Genomic DNA, 19,826 nt, shown 5'->3' with positions numbered 1-19,826 from the left:
TTCTCTTCCCTCGGATACCCCGGTCTGGGGTCTCCACGTTGCCGAACACCAACCAACGATAGCCGCGGGTCCATGAACCGAACGGGGCGGCCTGGGGTCGGACATTGAAGCCCGAGCCTTGGCCGTTGGAGGCGCAATAGCCGAGCAGCCACCGACAAGATACCTTGGATCTCCTCGACTTGGTTTCTGCATCTCCTTCTTGACCTTGACTTCACCTTGGTCTCGACCTTTTTTTTTTTTTTTTTTCCTTGTCATTTTTTGGTCATTTTTCTTCATCATTTCGTCTCTTTACTGAGCACCACCACCGCCCATGATCTTGGGCAGCGATCGCCAGCCCTTCTCATTGGGCAGCTTCACCTTGCCAAAGTCCTCATCCAGGTCGAGGATGACCTTGAGGGCGTTGCGGCTGCGGCCATAAGGACTAGTGTCCAGGCTGCCCTTGGAAACGGCCTCCAGACCAGTGGGAATCTTCTCGGGCTGGGTGCCAGGCATGGGCAGCATCGTGTGGAGGAACTCATACGCGGCAAGAGTGAAACCGAACTGAGGCGAAGATCGGAAGATACGAGCGGGACCACCCTTGAAGAAGGCAGTGAAGCCCTCCTCCTTCCAGATGGTCTTGGCAGCGTGTCGCAGGCCGTTGTATGTCGCCTCGCCCTTGCGGGCCTCGACCTGAAGTCGGGTCTTGATGACGTCGCAGGGAGTCGTCAGGTACGCAGCGGGCATACCGGCGATGGCACCAGCAGTCAGGAGCTGCATGACGCCGAGCTTGTTGGTGGGAGACTCGCCGAAGAAGTCCTTCTTCAGGTGGCTGTATGTGGGGAAGTAGATGGCCGAGAAGGGAACATCACGGAGCAGACAAGCCGAAGCACCCTTGTACAGACCGACGAGACCCAGGTTGCGCACAATCCACATGGCCGATCGCTTGGGGGTGCCCTCGACAGTCTTGGCAACCTCACCCTGGACCTGGAGACGAATCTTGACGATCTCGAGAGGGTTCGTGAAGACCTTGCGAAACTGGTTAGCCAACATTCATCACGCTCATGTCACAGGACGAAACTCACAACTTGGCAACCACCAGCGGAACCACCAGCAACCATCTCGGCCCACAGGGGAATGTGGCCGTTCTTGTCAGTGAGCATCTTTCGGGCCAGGTCGTTGACCGTCAGCTTGATGGCCTTCTCGGGAGCGACACCGACCAGCTGGGGCAGGACACCGAGTAGAGACCACGAACACCCTCGTTACGGATAACCTTCTGGAAGCAGTCGATCGAGTTCTTGTACAGCCGCTGGCCGGGCTGAGCACTTCGCTGGTTCTGGAGTCGGGTCTTGACCAAATCAATGGGGTACACCATGAAGGCACCAAAGGCACCAGCAACACTACCAAGGGCAAAGCTATAGGCTGAGCTCAGAACTCCGAACAGGATACTGCCACTAGCAAGCTTGGCCTTGGTAGCCTCAACAGCGTCATAAATGGGGTTGCGCCATGAGGGGTCCAGAACCTTGGCGAAGTCGGAAAGGCCGAGGCGGCCAGAAGGCTCATCGAGACCAGCAAAGTGGAAGAGGATGTCGGCCTCCATGGGAGTGAAGAGAGAAGCGGGTGAGCTTGGCAGCCTCGTTGAGAAACTCGGGGCGGGTGATCTTGCCGTCGCCGCTCTTGTTGATGGCTCGGCGCAGGATGAGCTCTACGAGATCCATACCACCAATGACATTCTGGAAGGCGCGCACATTGGCATAAGAGATCTTGGCGCCGATCGAGAGGTTGCACAGGGTGTGGAGGTTGTCGAGGATGTGGTCGGACAGCTTGTGGCGGGCCGTCTCTCGGATGATGCGCTCAAACTCTTCGCCGTTGATGAAGCCATCGCCGTCCTTGTCGAGCTGGTGGAAGGCTTGTCGGACGCGCTCGCCCTGGAGGCCACGGAGCATCTGGGAGAATTGCTGGTAGTCGAGAGGGTGGCGGTGCTTCTTGCTGCCAATGTAGATCTTGGCCCAGTCTGAGTCCCAGTCGAAGGCGATGTTCTCGGGGCCCTTGTTGAGCTCGTACAGGGTGCGGAAGTCGTCATACTTGACGGAGCCGGTGCGCTCAACGTCGAAGAGGCGGAAGGCGATTTGGTACTCGGCATCGGGCTTGTTGAGGAGGTTCTCAAAGACACCCCAGTCGGCCAGGCTCACCTTGCCGGCGCCCTTGGCGTCAGCAACGCTGAAGAGGATGGAGTACTGGTCGCGGGAGATCTTGTGCTATTTGGAGGTTAGCCAAACCCAGGAAGCAAACACCCAGACCCCAAAGAAGCCCAGGCTGAAGATGGTGGTGGTGACTCACGAAATCCTCGCCCTTGGGCGCAACGGCGTTGATGAACTCATCGGGGCCCAGGAAGAGATCACCACTCTCGGCATCCTTGACAGCATGCTTGATGAAGCGCGCCTTGGAGTGGGCCGAGAGCTGCTCAGGCTCGTGCGTCCCAACGAGGGTCTCCTTGACGGCCTCAGTGGCCACGGCGAGCTTGGACATGGTTGTATATGATTCGATCGGAGGGGTAAAGGATGGGGTATCGAGGGGATTCGAATCGCGTATCTAGCAATTGAAGAGTCGGACAAGGCGGACCGATAATCAAAAGATCAAGACCGGGGGGTTCTTCCTTTGGGATCTAAGGAGGACGATTTCGTTTTCGCTGTGAGGCGGGTGGTCCGAGAACCGGCTTCAAAGAGGGAATTCTCTATAGCACGACGCAAAGCGCACACAAAGCAGGGAAAAAAGAGGAAAGAGAAGGGGGATTATGATTCCCTAGACAGTCGAAAGTCAGCGGCAGGGGGGATGTCGGAGACAATTCGATGTAGCGAAGGGGAAGAGGAAGAAGAGGAACGAGATGCGTCAATTGGGAATTTCGACGATGGAGGAGACCAGCAAGATTTTGGCATAAATTTGCTATCAGGCCGGTGGTTGGTCCGGGGGTGTGGGAGGTGGAAGGAACGATGGAAAGGCACGGGGGTACGGGGGTACAAGGGTACATGGGCCCAGGTACCTTCGGTGTCGCCTGTCTGTCCCCGTCCCCGTCCGTGGACTGGACCGCCCACGCTGCGCTGCAGCTGCCACTGGGGACCTAACCTCCAGTAACTTGAACGCCGCTGAAGCTGGAAGCTGGAAGCGCGGACTACCTGCCCGCCCGGGTTTGTGAGAACAGAAGGAGACGTGGGGCGTGGGCGGTCAGCGAACACCGGACCAGCGGACGGACATAAGTTGAGCCGCTGGAGGCGCGCAGTTTTTCTGGTTTCCTTTCTTTTCTTGAGAGATATTGAGGGTCTGGCCGACCGGCAAGAGAGTTGTCCTTTTTTAATATTGCTTCCTTTGTGTAGGAGTTGCCCCTTTCGAGACAATGGCCACGCCGTACATGACACGCGGCGTCGACAGAGGTCACCATCTCTCAGGGACCGCCCTCACTAAACCCCAAGCCATCTCCACGTGCAAAGGGAGACAAGCCCGTCCGCCGTCGTCTGAGGGCACCCACTGAACTGTGACTGACAACACACGCAAGATGCGGTGGTACCTTGTGGTACATGTCCAAACGCAAAAGGGTGTACACTCACACATCTCATCTTGCAGTGGACCTCTCTTGGCTTGCACATCCCGGCGGCACCTGGGTACGTAGCCCAGCAGGAGAAGGAGGCTGCTCCCGTACCTTGAGCCTCAAAAAAAGGCTAACCCACAGTCCAATATCAACCACTCAAATCACCCGCATACGGGCTCTGCAGCGCGCGGTCCGGAATACACACAGATCCAGCAGATCCAGACCGAGATGAAGCCCCTCCACTGGACGGGACAGGCCTGTCTGCTCGACTCCAAGCCTCGTCTTCCTCAGCACCGGGAATACCTCCCACCCCTCGACCCCCCTCCGACCCGGGGTGGCATACGCAGGTGGGGACGGACCCCAGGGGACGGACCCGCCCAGCCGGAGTTCGGAGGAGCGCCTACTGCTTCATTCAGTAAGGTCCAGGCCGTTTATTTGCTGGCGCGTTTCCGCAGCGGCACCTAACCACCTCTCTCGCATGCTGCCAGTCTCCTTGTCGCGCAGCTGTCGACGTCGCACAGCTTGAGTGAAAAAAGAAGAAAATATCCTACTCGACTCAACTCGAAGGCCCGGAACTACCTACTACGGGACTTGCGCGCCTGCGCCCGCGCGGCTGAGACAGGGTCCTCGACCCCTCCGGGTCCCCCAGCCCAGCCTTGACCTTCTGACGTGCGGATATGGAGCAATCCCCATGGGCGTCAAAAATGGTGCTGGTGCTTGCTGTACTGTCGCGGTTCCGCTGGGCCGTAGCGCATTGCCATGTAGATTGCGAGCGAGAGAGAACGTGGAGCAGGCGGCCAACGGTGATCCCCTGACCCCCATTCCTCAACTTTTCTCATTCACCTGCTCCCTCACCTTTCCCTCGCTCCCGTTCTCCAGATCCGGGGGCGCGGAGGGTTTGTTTGTCGTCTGTGCTTGGCGTGGGTTGTCGATGCCCATGTTTCCAGAAAGATAGTCGAGTCTTGTTCGCCCATCTCCCACACGTCACATGTCCTAGTTGGGATTTTCTAGCGGCATCTGGCGACCTGGTCATTTCACAAATATGGATCTCCCCAGGTCACGAGGTGCCTCGCTTTCACCATTTTCATCCAAGGTGAAAAGCGAGAGAAGGCCGACTCTCACCGTGGGCTCCCGTCTTTGACTGTAACCACCCCGTGCTTGTAGACCCGGTACAAGGTCGCAAGTACCGGAAGTACCGCTCGCGCACCTATCACAGGTGCTGCCGGCCGCGCTCTTTTTTTGCCCTGCCGTATCCACACCAGCTTTCTCTCACACTTCTCACCTTTTGGTCGTTCCTCTCTGCCTTTTTTTGCGGGGAGTTTAGCGTCACGTATGTACGCAGGGTCAGAGGAAGAGGTACACCAGTCTACTTGCGCCGAGTACCTCCGGGGCCCCTTGGCCGTCCGGAGTGCCGGAAATTCCCGGCTAGCGAATCTTTGCTGGTCCCCCCTGGAATCAGATCTTCACCCATCGAACCCCTGTGGCCACCACCACCAACCCACGCGAAGAAAGCTCGTGCGCGAGCAATCAGAGAGTACGTGCGCAGCCATGACAATAGATTACGAGAATCTCCTTTGTGGGGAAATCTCGGGGTTTGGAGGAGCTTTCCCGGGGTCGAAGGGGGAGGCTCATTTGGTCTAGAATCTTTGAAACTGACCTTGTTTTTATTGATCAGATCGTTTTTAAGACGTGATACACATATAATCTCGTGGGATGGTAGCATAATCTGCGAGATGGGACAGGCACGATAGATTGGGAAAAAGCAACGTTTTTCCCTTCTGGATCGGACCGGTAACATGGCCTCGACCTCTTACAGACTCTCCATCTCTCACCGTCGGGTCGGGTTTCACAGCCGAGTGAGAGTGGAGGGAACCGGCCGGCTCCTACAATGCGGGCCATCCTTGACGCCCGCCTCCAAAAGCTGAACGTTGTGGTGTGCGGGATGATGTGCCATCTCGACATTGCCATGTGAGACAAGGTCTTTGATGATATCAATCTGTAGATAGTAGTCAGCCATTGAAACGCCACAACACCATCAACTCAAGATGCTTCAGGTAGGATTCAGCTCATTCAGCAGTAGAATTGAGGATTAGATATCATACACGCGTCCAGGGCCTCTAATGAATCTAAATTACGTATGTTGTAAATGCAACCTGGGCGCCAGACCAGACCAGTGGTTTGGTGTTTTCCGGTCTTTTTGGTGGTGATGACCAAATCGGCCGAGATCACGACGGCCATCTTGCCCCTTCACCAACCATGATCCCAAGCCCAATTGATCCCATCTATCGCGGTCCTTGTGTGCGTGTGTGCTGCTGCTTCTTGTCGCCCGCCTTTTCCGGGGACGCAGAGCCAAGGCCACCACTCAAAAAAACCGATTTCACCCCCACGGTCCCTTAACACAATCCTTCCATGCGCCGCCGCCTCCCTCCCCGATCCATGATCCGTTGTCCATCTCCCGGGTCACCAGTGTCATCTCCCACATGCTGCTGCAACTCTGCGACACCTTGCACCAGTGTGGGTGTGGGAGGACAGGTCCCTCTCCCGCAACGCCGAATTCCGAAGCATATTAAACCAGCCAACCGGTCGGTAAGTAGAAAAAAAGAAGAAAAAAGTGACTAAACGCAAAGATCGCAAGTCGTGGTACTCGTAACAGTCATCCAGAGTCGTTATACAGTGTTGTCCTTTCATAAAGATTCCCTCGATCCCTCTCCCCTCGCCGTCTCACCCAACCTTTCTCCCTTACATTCCCGAGAGTCCGGGGTTGAGACAGGGCTAACGGTAGGCATGAGAGAAGCCAAGGTGGGTCAGGTCGGGGAGCTTGTGGATCGTCTTCCTCTTCCGTGTCGTTGGTGTCGCGAATCAAGCCCAGCCCCAGCCTGGTATTATTAAAAAGTCGCTGTCAAGAAGAACCACCTTCTTCGAGAAGGAGATTAACGCAAAAACAAAAAAGCCCGAGAGCGACCAAGGCTGGGGAATGGGGCTTGTCAAAGCTGGGGGAGAGCGTCGTGAAGGCTCCGCTTCCCGGCCCGGGTCTCGAGGCGTGGACGGTCAAGACGAACCCGGGCCGGCATCGCTCCGACGGTGAGCGCCGAATGGCAACAACAAGAAACAGCGGCCGAAGCAACGGCAATGGCAATTGCGACACTTTCTCAACATCAACGCCGACGTTTGCGCCGAGGCACAATCGCTGCCATGGGATCGAGAACAAGAGCCGCGATAAGGTCGTGCAGACGCCACGCAGAACGCTGCTCACACATTGCAGTGCACATTACCGTACTCAACCGCAACGTGCCGACCTCTCCCCCGTAGCCGACATTCACCCTTCGATAGGGACGAGATGGCCGTGAGGATTGTACTGCAAATCATCGCTGCTATCGTGATAAGCTTCATGCGGCTGTTCCCTTCGGACGGGGTGCAGCTGGTGAGGGAGCGTGAATCCCGCCTCCAGGGCTGCCTGCACCATCAAAGATGCCTCCTTGTACCGCCGGTCTGTGTATTTCGTAAAGACTGTCGCGTGGTGCAGGTGAGGCTGATCGCAGCACTCAATGATCATGGTAACCAACGGCTTCAGCTGACTCCAGGTGTACCCCGAGTAGTGGACATGCTGCTTAGTCTGATTACATATTAGCTTCAACTTCCAAGATGAGAGACCATCTCAGCTTACCCAGTCACCCTTCTTGAGAATGAGTCGAGAAAGGCAGTGTGCTCCGGCGGCGAGGAAGCTTGGCGGTGTGGCAACGAAACGCTCGTCCATGATGGTGAGCTCTAGGAAGTACTTGGCGAGAGTTCGCGTGTCGAGGTCGTAGTCGTCAGCCTTGCTCACACGTCGCAAGAAGCTCATCGGGCCGGGCCAGCCCAGCTCAAAGCTCAGCATGCTGAGCATGAATCGCTCCGCCTTGAGGACCTCCTCGGCAGAATATCCATTGTCAACCATGTACACAATCTCGTCAAGCGATGGACTGTTAATCTCTTCATACTTGGCGGCCACGAAGATAGCGGTGGCACCGACCAGCTGAAGCTTGCCGATAGACACGATCTTGGATGAAAGGAAACGATCGATGTAGTTGACGGTGAGGAACAAGGTCTCGGGAAGCAGGCAAAACCGTGTGTGCACCTGCACAAGCCAGTCCATAAGGACTGATCGCATTGACCACTGGATCTCTGTCTGAATGTCCATGTAGTGAGGGTCGGGGAGCATCTTCATCTACACAAATGGTTAGTTCGCTCGCTTCGCGACGCGAATCCTTGTCACATACCTCCAGCTCCCGCATGTACTCGAAGATCTCCTCGCCGTACTCTGCAACCATGCTGACGTCCCAAAGCTCCTCCTCGATCTCGTCGTCAGTGCGGTTGCGCTCGACCTCTTCACGAGCTTCCTCTAGTTCACGCTGTACGCGGGCAGTCACTCGCGGCGGCACTATTGTTGTAGCTCCTCCAGCGGTCAGATCGCGAGAACGGAAAGAATGCGCCGTTGTGTATGCTTGGTCTTGGTCATCAAAATCCTCTTCTTCTTCGTCCCAGCACTCCTCAGCCTCTGACATGGCAGGGGCGGGACCCTCAGACAAGACAGGAACCACAGGCTCCTCCTCGGTGATCTCAGGAAGCTTGGTGGCAGCCTCGTGGAACTCTTCCTTCGGCAGCGCGTCTAGGTCAACACCAGTTTCGATAGGGAGGTAGAGAGAATCAAGATAGGCGGCGTGATCGTAGGGATATTCTTCTTGTAGGGGCATTGACACAGCGTTTGTGTTCTTGTAACCCGTCTCGACAGCATCAGGCTTGGGCGCGACCTTTTCGAGCTGCTTGCTTTGAGTGCGTCGGAGGTTGGGTTGTTGTTTTTGTTTGAGCTGGGGCTGACTCTTGTGGTGACGCGGCTGAAGGGCGGGTGCGTTTTGGGCCGATGACAGTGTTGAAGCCTTGGACACTACATGAACGGGCTTCTTGGTGTAGCCTTGGCCTGCAGCCTCCTGGGCGCCGCGCCCGAGCTTCTTGTTCGCGTCGGAAGCCTTATTCTCGAGAGCAGGTCTGGAAGTGGGTGCGTGGGAGCTGGGCCTTTGCGCGGGATGCGAAAATCCACCCTTGCTGTAGTTGACGTTTTCCTTGTTGATGGCAACAGCTACGTGGCCTTGGGTAGTGCCGTTGGAAGTGTGAATCTTGATTTTGTTCTCGTCGCGTGTGTGGCCGGTCTGTTTGCTGAGGTTCGTGACGTCGCCAAACGCAGCTCGCTTAGCGGGACCGCGAAGGCCACCTGCTACCGCGGAGGCCATCGTGGCCAAGTTTCCGGTTGACTTGTGCCGTTGGTGAAGATCGGGTGCGTTTTCGTTGCCTCGAGGGCGGAACGGCTGTCGAGGTGCAACGTTAGCATGGAACTCACATAAGCTGCCCAGGCCCGCATTGGTATGCAAGGGAGAGTGGCTGTTGGGCCACAACCCAACTCGCTGCAAAGCCAAGGACAAAATCGTGAGCATCAAAACATACCCTGGCGTCCATGTTGATGATTAAAAGAGGATGTTGGATATATGGGGGAACTGGTTCGGCGTGATTTACACGCGCTTGGTGTTGTTGATTGGGTCAGGCTTCTAGAGCCAAAGAAGCCGACGGTCGTTGGAGTTGCTGCTGGCGCGTCGAGAGTTCATGTAAAATGCAGTACCGTTCCTCGAATGGTGATAAAGTTCAGATAATGCGGGCGGTTTTGTTCTCCCTTGCTTGAACTGAGCTTTGATATCAGCTACTTCGCAAGTCGACAATCGCGTTGCTGTCAGGCCGCCTCAACCACGAACTGATGGTGATGAACTGAAGTCAAGCTGAGCGGAACAAGTCGTGGTTTGTTGTTTTTTCCTTGAGAGGAAAGAAGAAAGGTAGTGGCTTGGGGCCGGCGGCTGTTCGCGAGATTAGGGGCTCGGGCACCCAAGGGGCTTGAACCGGGAGATTAGACAGGGTAGGTTTGACTCGGATGGGACGATGAAGTCTACCGTCGAGATCGGCGACCGATTAGTTGACCAGGGAGAGGATCCAAAAGAGGTGCTCGACCATGTGGTGAGGAAGAGATTACAGACAAAGACAAGTTGAGGCGAGGGCATGATAATAAAGGCGCCCCGAGAAGTTGGATCTGGGTAAAAGCATCCAAGACCCGTAGCCGTGCAACGGGCAACGGGCAACGGTGTAGGAGCCTTGGGCCGCTGAGAGGTCGCTGACAACAGAGGCTCTGATTGGTGTGCCGCCTGGGACTCCCCACTCTTTGCCTGAGATGAGATTTTGTTTGTTTATTTATGCGGCGGCGCCCAGGCACGACATTATTTTAGGCGCCTTAGCGCAGGGAGGGAAGCTCTGTCAGCTTGGCCCAGAAGCGCGGTGCTTGTGTTCGGGTCGTAGGCTGGCCCGTGCATTATGTTCTTCCTGTCGTCACGGCGATGGATATTTCGGGACGAGCTGTTCGCGCCAAGCCTATCTGGGCGGGGTTAAGCCTTATCGGGGTAATCCCGTTTCTTGTCGCGTCTCACTTCAAAAGGCCTTCAAGACGTTGACGTCGGTGACAAGCTCTATGAGACATATTTCAGGAGGCAAGACAGATGAAAAATATCGACATCGGTGTCCTTTATTCACATAACAACTTTAGAGCTCTTGAGAATTTTAAGCGTGGAGCAATGCTTCACTGTTGACATTGAATGTCGGTCAGCACCAACCGCGTCGTATGACCAGGGCATTTTCACGATCTAACCACGCTCTCACGTGACCTGCGCACGCCTCAAACTTGACGGCATCTTCCAAATCCTCGAGATATCCAGCACGTCACGATGCTACCGAAACCTCGTCGCAAGCCGGTTTTGGAAGGAACTCGGACTCCGCAGTGTCTCTGAAGGCCACCGAGACATCTGATTTGCATGCGCGGGAACTAGGTGGCCGCCAAATGGCGAAATACGCTCAGCTTTGCAAGAAAAGAGAGCTCAGGAATTCGAGCTTGAATGTTTCATCCGGTCTCTGCGGGGACTTTATATCTGCGCAATCCAACCTCGGCAGTGATTCAAGAAGCGCTGGACCTCTCTTTATTCGACCCAATTCACGGCACAGTCAGCTGAGAGCGACAAGCGAGGAATTCGCACAAACTGCGATAAGCGCCCTGATCTGTCCACCCGTCATGAAATGGTGGATGGCATCGCCCCTCCTCAGACAATCCGCCACGCAAGCAGCACTAAACCCAGCTCTACGCCACCATATCTCACCTTTCCAACCGCGCGATGGTGCAACATCATCAGAATCATCCGGCCGACATCCTATTCAACAGTGATGGCGCGCTCTCGTCCCCCAGTTTCCCCGATCTGCTCGCTGTCGCATATCCCGACCCATCCATGCCACGGGAGGGGCTGTGTACGCCCTTGATAGATTGGGAAGCTGAGACATGAGGATTCAATGAGCCAACACGGCATTGCGCATTGCCTTCTGACAGTAGCTGAACGCTATCAAGGTCAATGAAAGCTTTATTAGCTCCAGAAATTCATGCTCAACTAGCGGGAAACACGGAATCAGGAACAGGCGGGTTTAAAAGGGTGTGCCAGCTCCATGTGGTCTGTCGCAATGGATCTCTAACCCTGGAGCACGAGAGTGGCGAATAGTCAAATGTTCTGTCCCTTGATGGACAAGGACTGGGCAGAATGCCACAGCCTCGGATAGCTCATGTCGATTGTCGCGAATACGCCTTGTACCGGACTCGATGCCTAACTCGGCTTCTTGTCAAATAAGGCGATCGTAATCACCAGTTCAATATGCGCCTTTTGGATCAAATCTGTGCCCGCCCAGCATTCTGCGACGGGGACCAACGGGTGCCAGTGGCGGCGAGTTCACTGGGCGCATCCATCCATTGATAAGTACCTGCGCAGGCACCGCACCGCACCGAACTGCATGGCGTGGAAATCTAGCGACCGCCACATGCCAGACGAGTCTGCGCTGTGACGAGAGATGAGGCGAGAGACGCAATCTCGCGAAAGAGGCTGGGCGCAATTCGACTTTAAACACCCGAGACCATGATGAGGTCTGGCGAGAGTCCCTATAATAACAGCCAAATGCCGAGCTCCATCACATTCTTGGACAGGCGCACAAGGGCCATGCATATGCCACAGATGCACACACCGTAACTTCTGTGCGTCCTCGACATGCCATGCCATCCACCACTGATGGGCCGTCCATATCCATATCGCAAATCAGCCGGGGCCCGGTCGGAGCGGACTGGAGACTGGAGATCATGAAGTTATTATCTATCTCGCTTGCCACGGATAGTTCCAGCCTAGGCGCGCAAGCTGGCAGAACTTGACGCAGAACAGAGTGCGAGGCGAGACAAAGGGAGATGAGGAGAGGAGACCAGACCACAACGCGCTCCTTCAGTCACGGCTGGGCTGCGACGGACGCTGATTCGGCCAACGGAGCTCTCCATCTTTTTTCTGTCGCATCTTGTTTTTGTTGTTGACCAGCGTTTTTTGCGCCAGCGCATCCAAACGTGGATAGGGCGGGGCGGTGACAGCGTGCGCGCAAGCGTCATGCTTGATGGTCGATGGGCGCATCGCATCCTTCCCTTGGATGCAACCTGAACCCCATCATCCATGGGAACGCGCAAACATGATGGGCGCATTGTCTGCTGAGTAGCGCGATCCTCGGGTGAGGGTTGGCTTCTTGCAGAGAGTCGCAGCTCAACCTGCGAGAAGGGCGCAAAGGGGACACCACTGCAGTTGTCTGTCCATCGCATTGCGCATCTGTGAATCGCATCGCGTGGCAAGGGTCCGGATGGCCCCGTCCGTGGCATGCACAGTACGGTCGTAGCTTGGGCTAGGCTGGTCACGGGTCCCATGATGCCAGTTGAGGTTATGCATCGCCCGCCGATGCCGTCCGGGTCTTGCAGGCCCACGGTTGACAGGGGTCTGTCCATGAGCTGGAGAACTACCTGCCTTCCAGAGCGCGCGAACGGGAGAGACAAAAGAAGAGGAAACTCGATAACCAGAGAATGCAGTTCTCCAGGCCGAGAGAGTGGCCGGGTGCTAACTATCGATCGCATGGTCCCATCCACGGCGTGCGCGGATGGATGGATTCTGGCCTCACGCTGAAACAAAACAAGCCAGAACGTGTGGCCAAGCTCCAATCCTCGATCCCATTTTTGCCTCTCTACCTTGTGCGCCACGAGCCAGCCGTCTCAACGCTGCCTGGCCCGATCAAGATGAAACCCCCAGCGGCTTCCTCGATGGACAAGGAAATTGATCGCCCGGGTCCAGGCGTCGAGCGAGGGTTATCATGACAAGTTGGTTGCTGAACCCCAGGGTAGGGGTTATGTGACAGCGAGCGCGCAATGAATGCAATGCTCAACTTGAGATGAGGGAATGGATCTAGAAGACGAACAGGGTCTCTCTCTGCTATTCCTAGCACCCCTGGAGAACCATGCGCAAGGCGAGGCTTGCTGGGCCCCTTGGCAGTTGGATTTCATTGTCTCAAGGGTCGACAATCTAGGTTCATTGTCCTTCGAGAAGATGAAGGCAATTCCAGATCCACGGCGGGTCGGCGCAAAACCCCTTTTGGTTGAATCAAGGTCGCTCTGATTCAAGTCTCTTATTAGCAGACCAATACAGCGCATATCTATTATGCTTAACGGTTTGTTCTTCAACAAATTGCTGGTTGAACCGGATGAACACCCCTTGCGCTGGCCAAGTTTGGGGGTCCAAAAAAACCGGCACACTAAAATCCCACAACAGGAACACGGCCTCAACGTCTTTGCCAACTTACCCGGAATAACCAAGACACAAGATGGCATAAAGCAAGCACGTACAGTTCAGCCCTAGTTTTACCCCCTGAATTCTATTTCAAGATTCAGCAAGCCTCTGTTTGCCCGCGGCGGTAAAGGGAAGGGTAATTGCTGCGCGTCTGGTTCAACTCGACGCATGATCAGGACAGGCCCCGAGCTTGGCCGGCCATGACAGCAGCGCGATTGGCTGTCAATGGCTTATTGCAACCACCAGCTCAGAGCTGTCTGAGCCCTCGATCAATAGCTCTCAGCTTCTCATTGTGCTCCTGCTGAGAGCCGGCTGCCGCCCAATCCGTTCGTTCTCGCGCGTAGAGTCACCATTGGGTCTACGAGCCGCCGAGTTACAGGTTGATTTATGGTCAAATCTGCGCCGTCGAGTTTGCGCCGGAAGATGCTCAAAAAGCCCTGAATTAGAGTCGCACTGGACCCCCGCCAAGCTCCGGGCGCAGTTGATACTCCCCATTGGGAGGAGGGAGCGGGAGAGAGAATATGGATGTGTGTGTGTGCGTGTGTGTGTGTGTGCGTGCGCCTGCAGGTCTGGAGCGGCGCTCAACAACTGCTGGCTGCCATGTCGCCGAGCGTGTGCCATTCACAGATTTTCCTTTGTTCTCAAGCTAGCCGGGACCACAGGTTCGTTATTTTCCTACTTGACCCTACGGATCCATCAATACCCACACCTACATTCGGATGGGAGGTGAGGGTCACTCGAGGCGGCCAGACAAAGAGAGCTGTCAGAGGACAGCACGAGCGTGAGGGGCTGGGCTGGATTCTCTTGGGGGCGAGGCCATTGTTGTTGGCCGCTGGGCGCCAGCGCCTAGCCCAACTAGGGTCGCCTTTGGAGCAATGGAGATGTCGCTAGTAGCGGATGGATCGCGAGTGGACGGTGGGAGAGGAGCAGATAGATGGGTCAGTCGCAGCATGACGCTCCAACGGAGGCCGGAGGTTCGGGAGGGAAAGGAAGCCAAGTCCCCAAAGGGCTCCGCTGAAACGGACAAGTCAACTGGAGGGTTGGCTACCTTAGCTTGACTGGACAAGTCAGTCAGTTTCGACGTCGCGATCCATATTGGATGGAGAGCAAAAGACTCATACCCAAAGGCGCAGCGCAGCACAGCGCACACACTCGAGTTGAAGCAACAGCGCAAGAGCGGGCGCATTGCCTCTACTCCGCTCCCGAGAGCCGTGCCTGAACCTTGTGTCTCAAGGTTCCGTCTTGCGACAAACCATGACCGAGATACGTAGGCTCATCATCACCGTATAAAGTATGCGCCTTGCTTGCCGGGGATCGACATATGACTACCGGGCCCTTGCAACCTCTCAGATACGTATGCCGCCCGCCCGCCCGCAAGAGCTCGAGGAGGAAGCGCATGGAAGTTTAGAAAGAGTAGAAACATCTGATAGATGCCATTTTCATCTATTCCAAGAGCGCAGACAATATGTGTGCGCGCGCGCAAAGAGATATCCTTCCCCTGTGGTTGCGCGCTGCATCACCCGCTTTTCAAGGTTCCAGTTCCCGCGTCGGCCGTCATAGTCAAGAAGAATGCGCCCCCTGAAGCAATATGCAACACGCGGTATAACAGCGTGGAGGACGTTTCTGAAGCCTAAATGCCATCTTCGGAGAATTCAAACAATGGCAACAGCCATACATTCAAGCCCGCGCTCATAATCCCCCGTTGCGGTCAGGCACCTCAATAGACGGGTCCCTCACGTCAATGGATTCAGGGCAAGCCGACCCTGGTCCAATCTCAGCGCTGGAGCCGACCTCCCTGAAGGTGGGTGTCCAGTGTGCTGCCATTACAGGCCCTGACACGCTGTAGATGGCCCCTTCCAGCGGTCTAGCGGCCTCCTCTCCAGGCCTCCTTCAGGGGACGTTATCTCCAACTGCCTTGGAAGGGGACCTGGGGCCAGCCAGCCCGTGTTAGTGAGCCCAGTTCGGCAGCGACAAAATCGTTCAACTCTCTCGCCTGGCTCCTCTTTTCCTCATGCACACCCTCTTCCCAAGTGTTCAACGCCGCCACAACCATCCCAACCCGACTCTGGTCGTCTCTGGTGAGTCCCATCGCCTGTATCATCATGCGCGATCCCCATCGAGACCCAATCTCGAGGCCCCGAATCTCCCCTCTTCCGTCCTGAGCCCCCAGGCCCATGACCGCTCTCCTCCATCCGTCCTCCCCGTCCCAACCAGCGCCAGTCCGCCCGGCAGTCGTTCTCTCCGTGAGGATCACTTCCCGACACCATCTCAGCTGCTTCACCTGTTGTCCAGGCCTCGACCAGCTGCTAATCCGCCTCAGTCCTCTCCCTAGGTCGCCCAACTCGCCGTCGCTGTCGTTTCAACGAACACCCTCCGTCCCATCGTCGTCATCCGCACCGCAAGTCGAGCCCTGGAATACCACCGCACACAAGACTCGGCGCTTACCGCCCACGCCCTGGATGGTGATCCCCTTTTGATCTCCCATCCATAGCCCGGCATCGTCTTCACATACTCGCATCGCTTCTGTTCTCTGGCCCTCGGCCACAGACCAGATTGTCGAGCGTCCTGTTGAGCGATCCTGCCGTGAACAGGGCCTGGCCTAGTCTATCCCAGGCAAAGCCCGCAACCGCCGTCCCCAACCACAACCCTCACCTCTTCCTCCCTATCAACCTCGTCCATCTCCATCGACACACTCCTACATCACTCGCACCGGCACAATGGCTTCCATGTCGCCGCTGAACACCGCTGCCGGTGGCTCGGGGGCGTCCTCGAATGGAGGCAGTGTCTCACCCCAGCAGACGGCGACCCCCAAGAACGTCGCATTCGAGCTGTTGTTTCCAGAATCTCCCCAATATCGTGCGCGCCTGCCCATGCGAGTACAAATATACCCTCACGATACTACAGACTCGATTGTGACGACCGTCAAGAATTTCTACGGTTTGTACTCGGGTCCGACCGGGTCAAAGGGAGTCAGTTTTGAGGATGAACACCGCAACACCCTCATTGCTCGATATGAAAACTTCCGCAATAATATGGTCGTTTACGTTAGGGTCATTGAAGAGCCTCCGGTCAACCCGGCCGCCTATGCTCATCATTACCACAACGCCTCGGTCGGCGGCCACCCCTACTATGGTGACAGCGCTTATCCCGCTCCCCAAGCCCAGCGCTTTGCGCAAGATATCTCCAGACCCAGCTCGCGGTCATCGCGGAGACGGAGTCCTTCTCCCAATGTTGCTCGCGGCCGAAGAAGTGCTTCTGCCAGCACAAATGGAAAGAAGGGTCGCTCTCGCTCCTCCAAGAATCGGGGGTCCGCCGCCAGGAGTCATGTTGAACTCCACAGCGACAGCATAAACGGATACAGCAGCAGTGATGAGCCTACTTCGACGTCTGGCAAGAATAAAGACCAGCTGCCCACGACCGACATCAGCGTCGAGAACATTGTCGAGGGTGGACGTCGAAAGAGGGCCAAGTTCGAAAGCTCGGTAAGTGGAGACCGCCATTTTGTCAAGGCGGCTTCAAGAGACTGACAGCGTCGGTTCACAGGAACTGCCCCTGTTTGCACCACCTCAGATGCCGGCGGCGACATCGAACCCGTCCGTCTCTCCTGCTCGTCGTGTTGAGCCTCACCGTCAGGCGATGCCTTTTGTGCAGCCTCACCAGAACCCCTTCACGAACGCCCGCCCCATGCAGTCACCCCAGGGTTATAGCAATGGCCACTCACACTCCAACATGTACTCGACACCAGGCCCTGACAGCCGTCGCAACCGCAATAGCATCGGCTATGCCAGCAATGGCAGCGGAATGGGTGTCCTCCCTACCCCTGACCCGACCGTTGGCAGCTGCATGTCTGAAGAAGACAAAGACGTCGCCATCCAGCTGATGCGCCTTGGCGAGATCTCCAATATCTCCCAGGGCCGCACTTCTGCCTCGACCCTCGATGATACATTTAGCGGAAGAGCTGAAATTGCTTCCTCGACTGGTGCTACCAGTGATGGAGAGAGCGATAGCGAGGCTGAGCTGCCCCCTGCTCGCCGCCAAAAGCTCGATCCTGCTGGCGCTATCGGTAAGGTCTATCAGACTACTGAGGCGCACTTCATGCCGCCTCCTGAGAGCGCCGAAGTCAGCGGTGACGATGCCGACTATGAGGATGGCGCAGATGATTCTCTGCTCTCCAATAGCAGCAAGAGTAAGCCTGTAAAGACCGCTAAGGCTCCTACCAAGCACAAGAGCTCTACCTCCATCTCCAAGACATCGTCGACCAAGGGCTCCAAGGGCGGTCGCGCTTCCAACGGCTCCAAGACCAAGAAGCTACCGGCTGTCCCTGCCGGCCCAATGTCCCCGGCATCTATGCCTCCGTCACGAAAGCAGTCCGTCGTCTCGACTGGACAAGCCCCGCCTGTTCCTGGCGAGGAGGAACAGCCCGACCTCTCCACCAAGCCGCGCTGCCAGCGCTGCAGGAAGAGCAAGAAGGGCTGTGACCGACAGAGACCCTGCGGACGTTGCCGCGACGCAGGACTTTCTGCGGATCAGTGTATCAGCGAGGACGAAGGCAACGGCCGGAAGGGTCGATACGGTCGCCACATGGGAGTACCCATCAAGAAGGAAGAGGTTCCTGCCGTTGTCCAGCCCGCTCTATTACCCGCTGCCCCTATCGCCGCCGCAACAATGACAGCGGACAAGTCGAAGAAGCGCAAGCGGTAGGGGTGACGGGCGCCTCCTTCGCGAATTTTTAGATGTTGACTTGGTATGTGTCATTTTGCACAAGAAACACGCATTGTCGAAATCTTGAGCATGTACACTCGACCTTGATCAACTATCTGCGCGGTCATGTCAGACTCGCAACCAAACTTGTCTCACTTCACAACAATGGATTGTAAACATCGTATCGCATCAAGGACAAAAACACCATCGCAGTATATCATGCGCATTATCTCATCTTCCTCCTTTTTTTGTTTTTCTTTTTATCTTGTTGTTACTATGGTTCGCAGGCGAGAGGGCGGCACTCATGATGGTTTTCAGGAGGATGTAATAACGACGGCCTGCCGGCCATTACACTCCTTATATGGCGTTTGGGGGGGAGGGGGAGATGTGGGAGTTGTCGAGTGTCTTTTGTTACTTCTCTTTTCGTTTCATCTGCTTTGTGCTCTTGCTCTGGAAGGCCTGGCAATGACGGATGGCTCGCTGTCCGAGTTTCCGCGGCCTTCCACAAGGCGGGCGATCAAAAATGGAAGGGCGTGAGGAAGGGAGGTTTGGAGGCGAGCTCGGCGTGTGGATTGGAAAATCTCCCAAGGGATAGAAGGAAGGGTAGGAACGGAAATATGGAAGGGTTATCATCGAGTGTGTATGTGAAAGCGCAAGACAAATGAAATCGGGGGAGAGCCCGAAGAGGGAGACAGACGAAAAAAAGGAAGCCCGTCTGGATGCTAACTATGGAAATTGTCTACTAGCCGCGCAAAAGGACGGACGGACTCGGGGTCGGCGAAGGCGATAGGGAGTGGCTGTTTCTGATTTCCTTGTTCTATTGCGATTTTCTATAGCTTGCTGTAGTATGCATTCCTACGCAACATGTTCAATTATTCATTTGCTGGGCGTTTATACGTGATGGTGAGGGACGGGGTGGGAATGTGGTCGCACCGTTTTATGTGGCGCCCACGACCTGGGCATCCAAAAACTCGGGTATGGCCGTCGCAACAGTACGCGACCGCTTTCCCCGTCTTCCGGAGCGATACAGATAAACGTGGTTGCTGGATTTTGACGACGGTGGTGTCGCAGGCGAGGGCATTTTGCGACAGAAGCACTGCAAACTTGTTTCTCGGACCCCCTGCCAACACCATCTCAAGCTTGAACGCGGTCGCATCAACCGCGCAGTAACCCCCTCAACGGTATTGCAGCCCAATTCCACCCTATTTTGCATATTGCATCGCATCGCATCGCATTTCAAACCTTCCCTTCACATGCGTTATCTCAACGGTTCTCTTATTTTGAATTTCAAAGAACCGGTCAATCGCCTTAACCTACACCCCACCATCAAATCCCTCCCCTCTCCCCCTCGAATCGGGCGCTAGCGTCCCGCTCCCGCCCCACCCGCCCGCACGATGCGGGGATGAACCAAGAGCCGATTGGTTCAAGATCCCGGTAAGGTCGCATCACGTGAGATGCCAGGTCATTGCTTTTTTACGTCATGTTTTTTTTTGTGCGTGTCTTTGTTTACCCCGCGCTCGCGATGGAGGGGTAATTCTTCTTCATGGGTGGTTTCGCGACACAAGAGGTGGACATAATAAACAAGACAAGTCCAAAAGTGCAAAAAATTAATGGTGGTTTTTTGGTGGTTTTTATGTAGCGTGGAGAATGGCGATCGCGATGATGCTACTCTTTTTCTTGTTGATCATCTACGGGTGGCGATATCAGCGCCGTTCGGCGTCGGAACTCTCATCCCGAAACGTCAACCGTTTTATCGGTCGCAACAGTGGACTCTCTGCGCAGCGCGCGCACCACCTGCGCGTTGCGACAAATGCGGTGAATGA

General features: G+C 55.8%; 4 protein-coding genes across 4 annotated transcripts; 2 read left to right on the top strand and 2 right to left on the bottom strand.

The window, feature by feature from the left end:
* Positions 1-288: 288 nt before the first annotated feature.
* On the bottom strand, positions 289-2,505 carry MRS44_012674 (uncharacterized protein; the record flags this gene model as incomplete). The annotated part of the gene is made up of 5 exons (XM_065618876.1): positions 289-1,014; positions 1,062-1,199; positions 1,250-1,681; positions 1,725-2,234; positions 2,317-2,505. 5 exons carry the CDS (start codon positions 2,503-2,505, stop codon positions 289-291), a joined length of 1,995 nt encoding a protein of 664 aa, XP_065474948.1.
* Positions 2,506-6,875: 4,370 nt separating this feature from the next.
* MRS44_012673 (uncharacterized protein) lies at positions 6,876-9,046 on the bottom strand (the record flags this gene model as incomplete). The annotated part of the gene is made up of 4 exons (XM_046269393.2): positions 6,876-7,172; positions 7,224-7,763; positions 7,816-8,898; positions 9,035-9,046. The coding sequence occupies 4 exons, from the start codon at positions 9,044-9,046 to the stop codon at positions 6,876-6,878; spliced, it is 1,932 nt and encodes a 643-aa protein (XP_046132868.2).
* A 6,267-nt stretch (positions 9,047-15,313) lies between these two features.
* Positions 15,314-15,634, top strand: MRS44_012672 (uncharacterized protein; the record flags this gene model as incomplete). The annotated part of the gene is made up of 1 exon (XM_065618875.1): positions 15,314-15,634. The coding sequence occupies one exon, from the start codon at positions 15,314-15,316 to the stop codon at positions 15,632-15,634; it is 321 nt and encodes a 106-aa protein (XP_065474947.1).
* A 385-nt stretch (positions 15,635-16,019) lies between these two features.
* On the top strand, positions 16,020-18,003 carry MRS44_012671 (uncharacterized protein; the record flags this gene model as incomplete). The annotated part of the gene is made up of 2 exons (XM_046269396.2): positions 16,020-16,784; positions 16,846-18,003. 2 exons carry the CDS (start codon positions 16,020-16,022, stop codon positions 18,001-18,003), a joined length of 1,923 nt encoding a protein of 640 aa, XP_046132871.1.
* Positions 18,004-19,826: the final 1,823 nt, after the last annotated feature.

Source organism: Fusarium solani (genome assembly GCF_023522795.1).
Source record: "Fusarium solani strain SB1 chromosome Unknown bctg00000008, whole genome shotgun sequence".
Taxonomy (NCBI): Eukaryota; Fungi; Ascomycota; class Sordariomycetes; order Hypocreales; family Nectriaceae; genus Fusarium; species Fusarium solani.
This window is presented reverse-complemented; position numbering and strand designations above follow the sequence as displayed.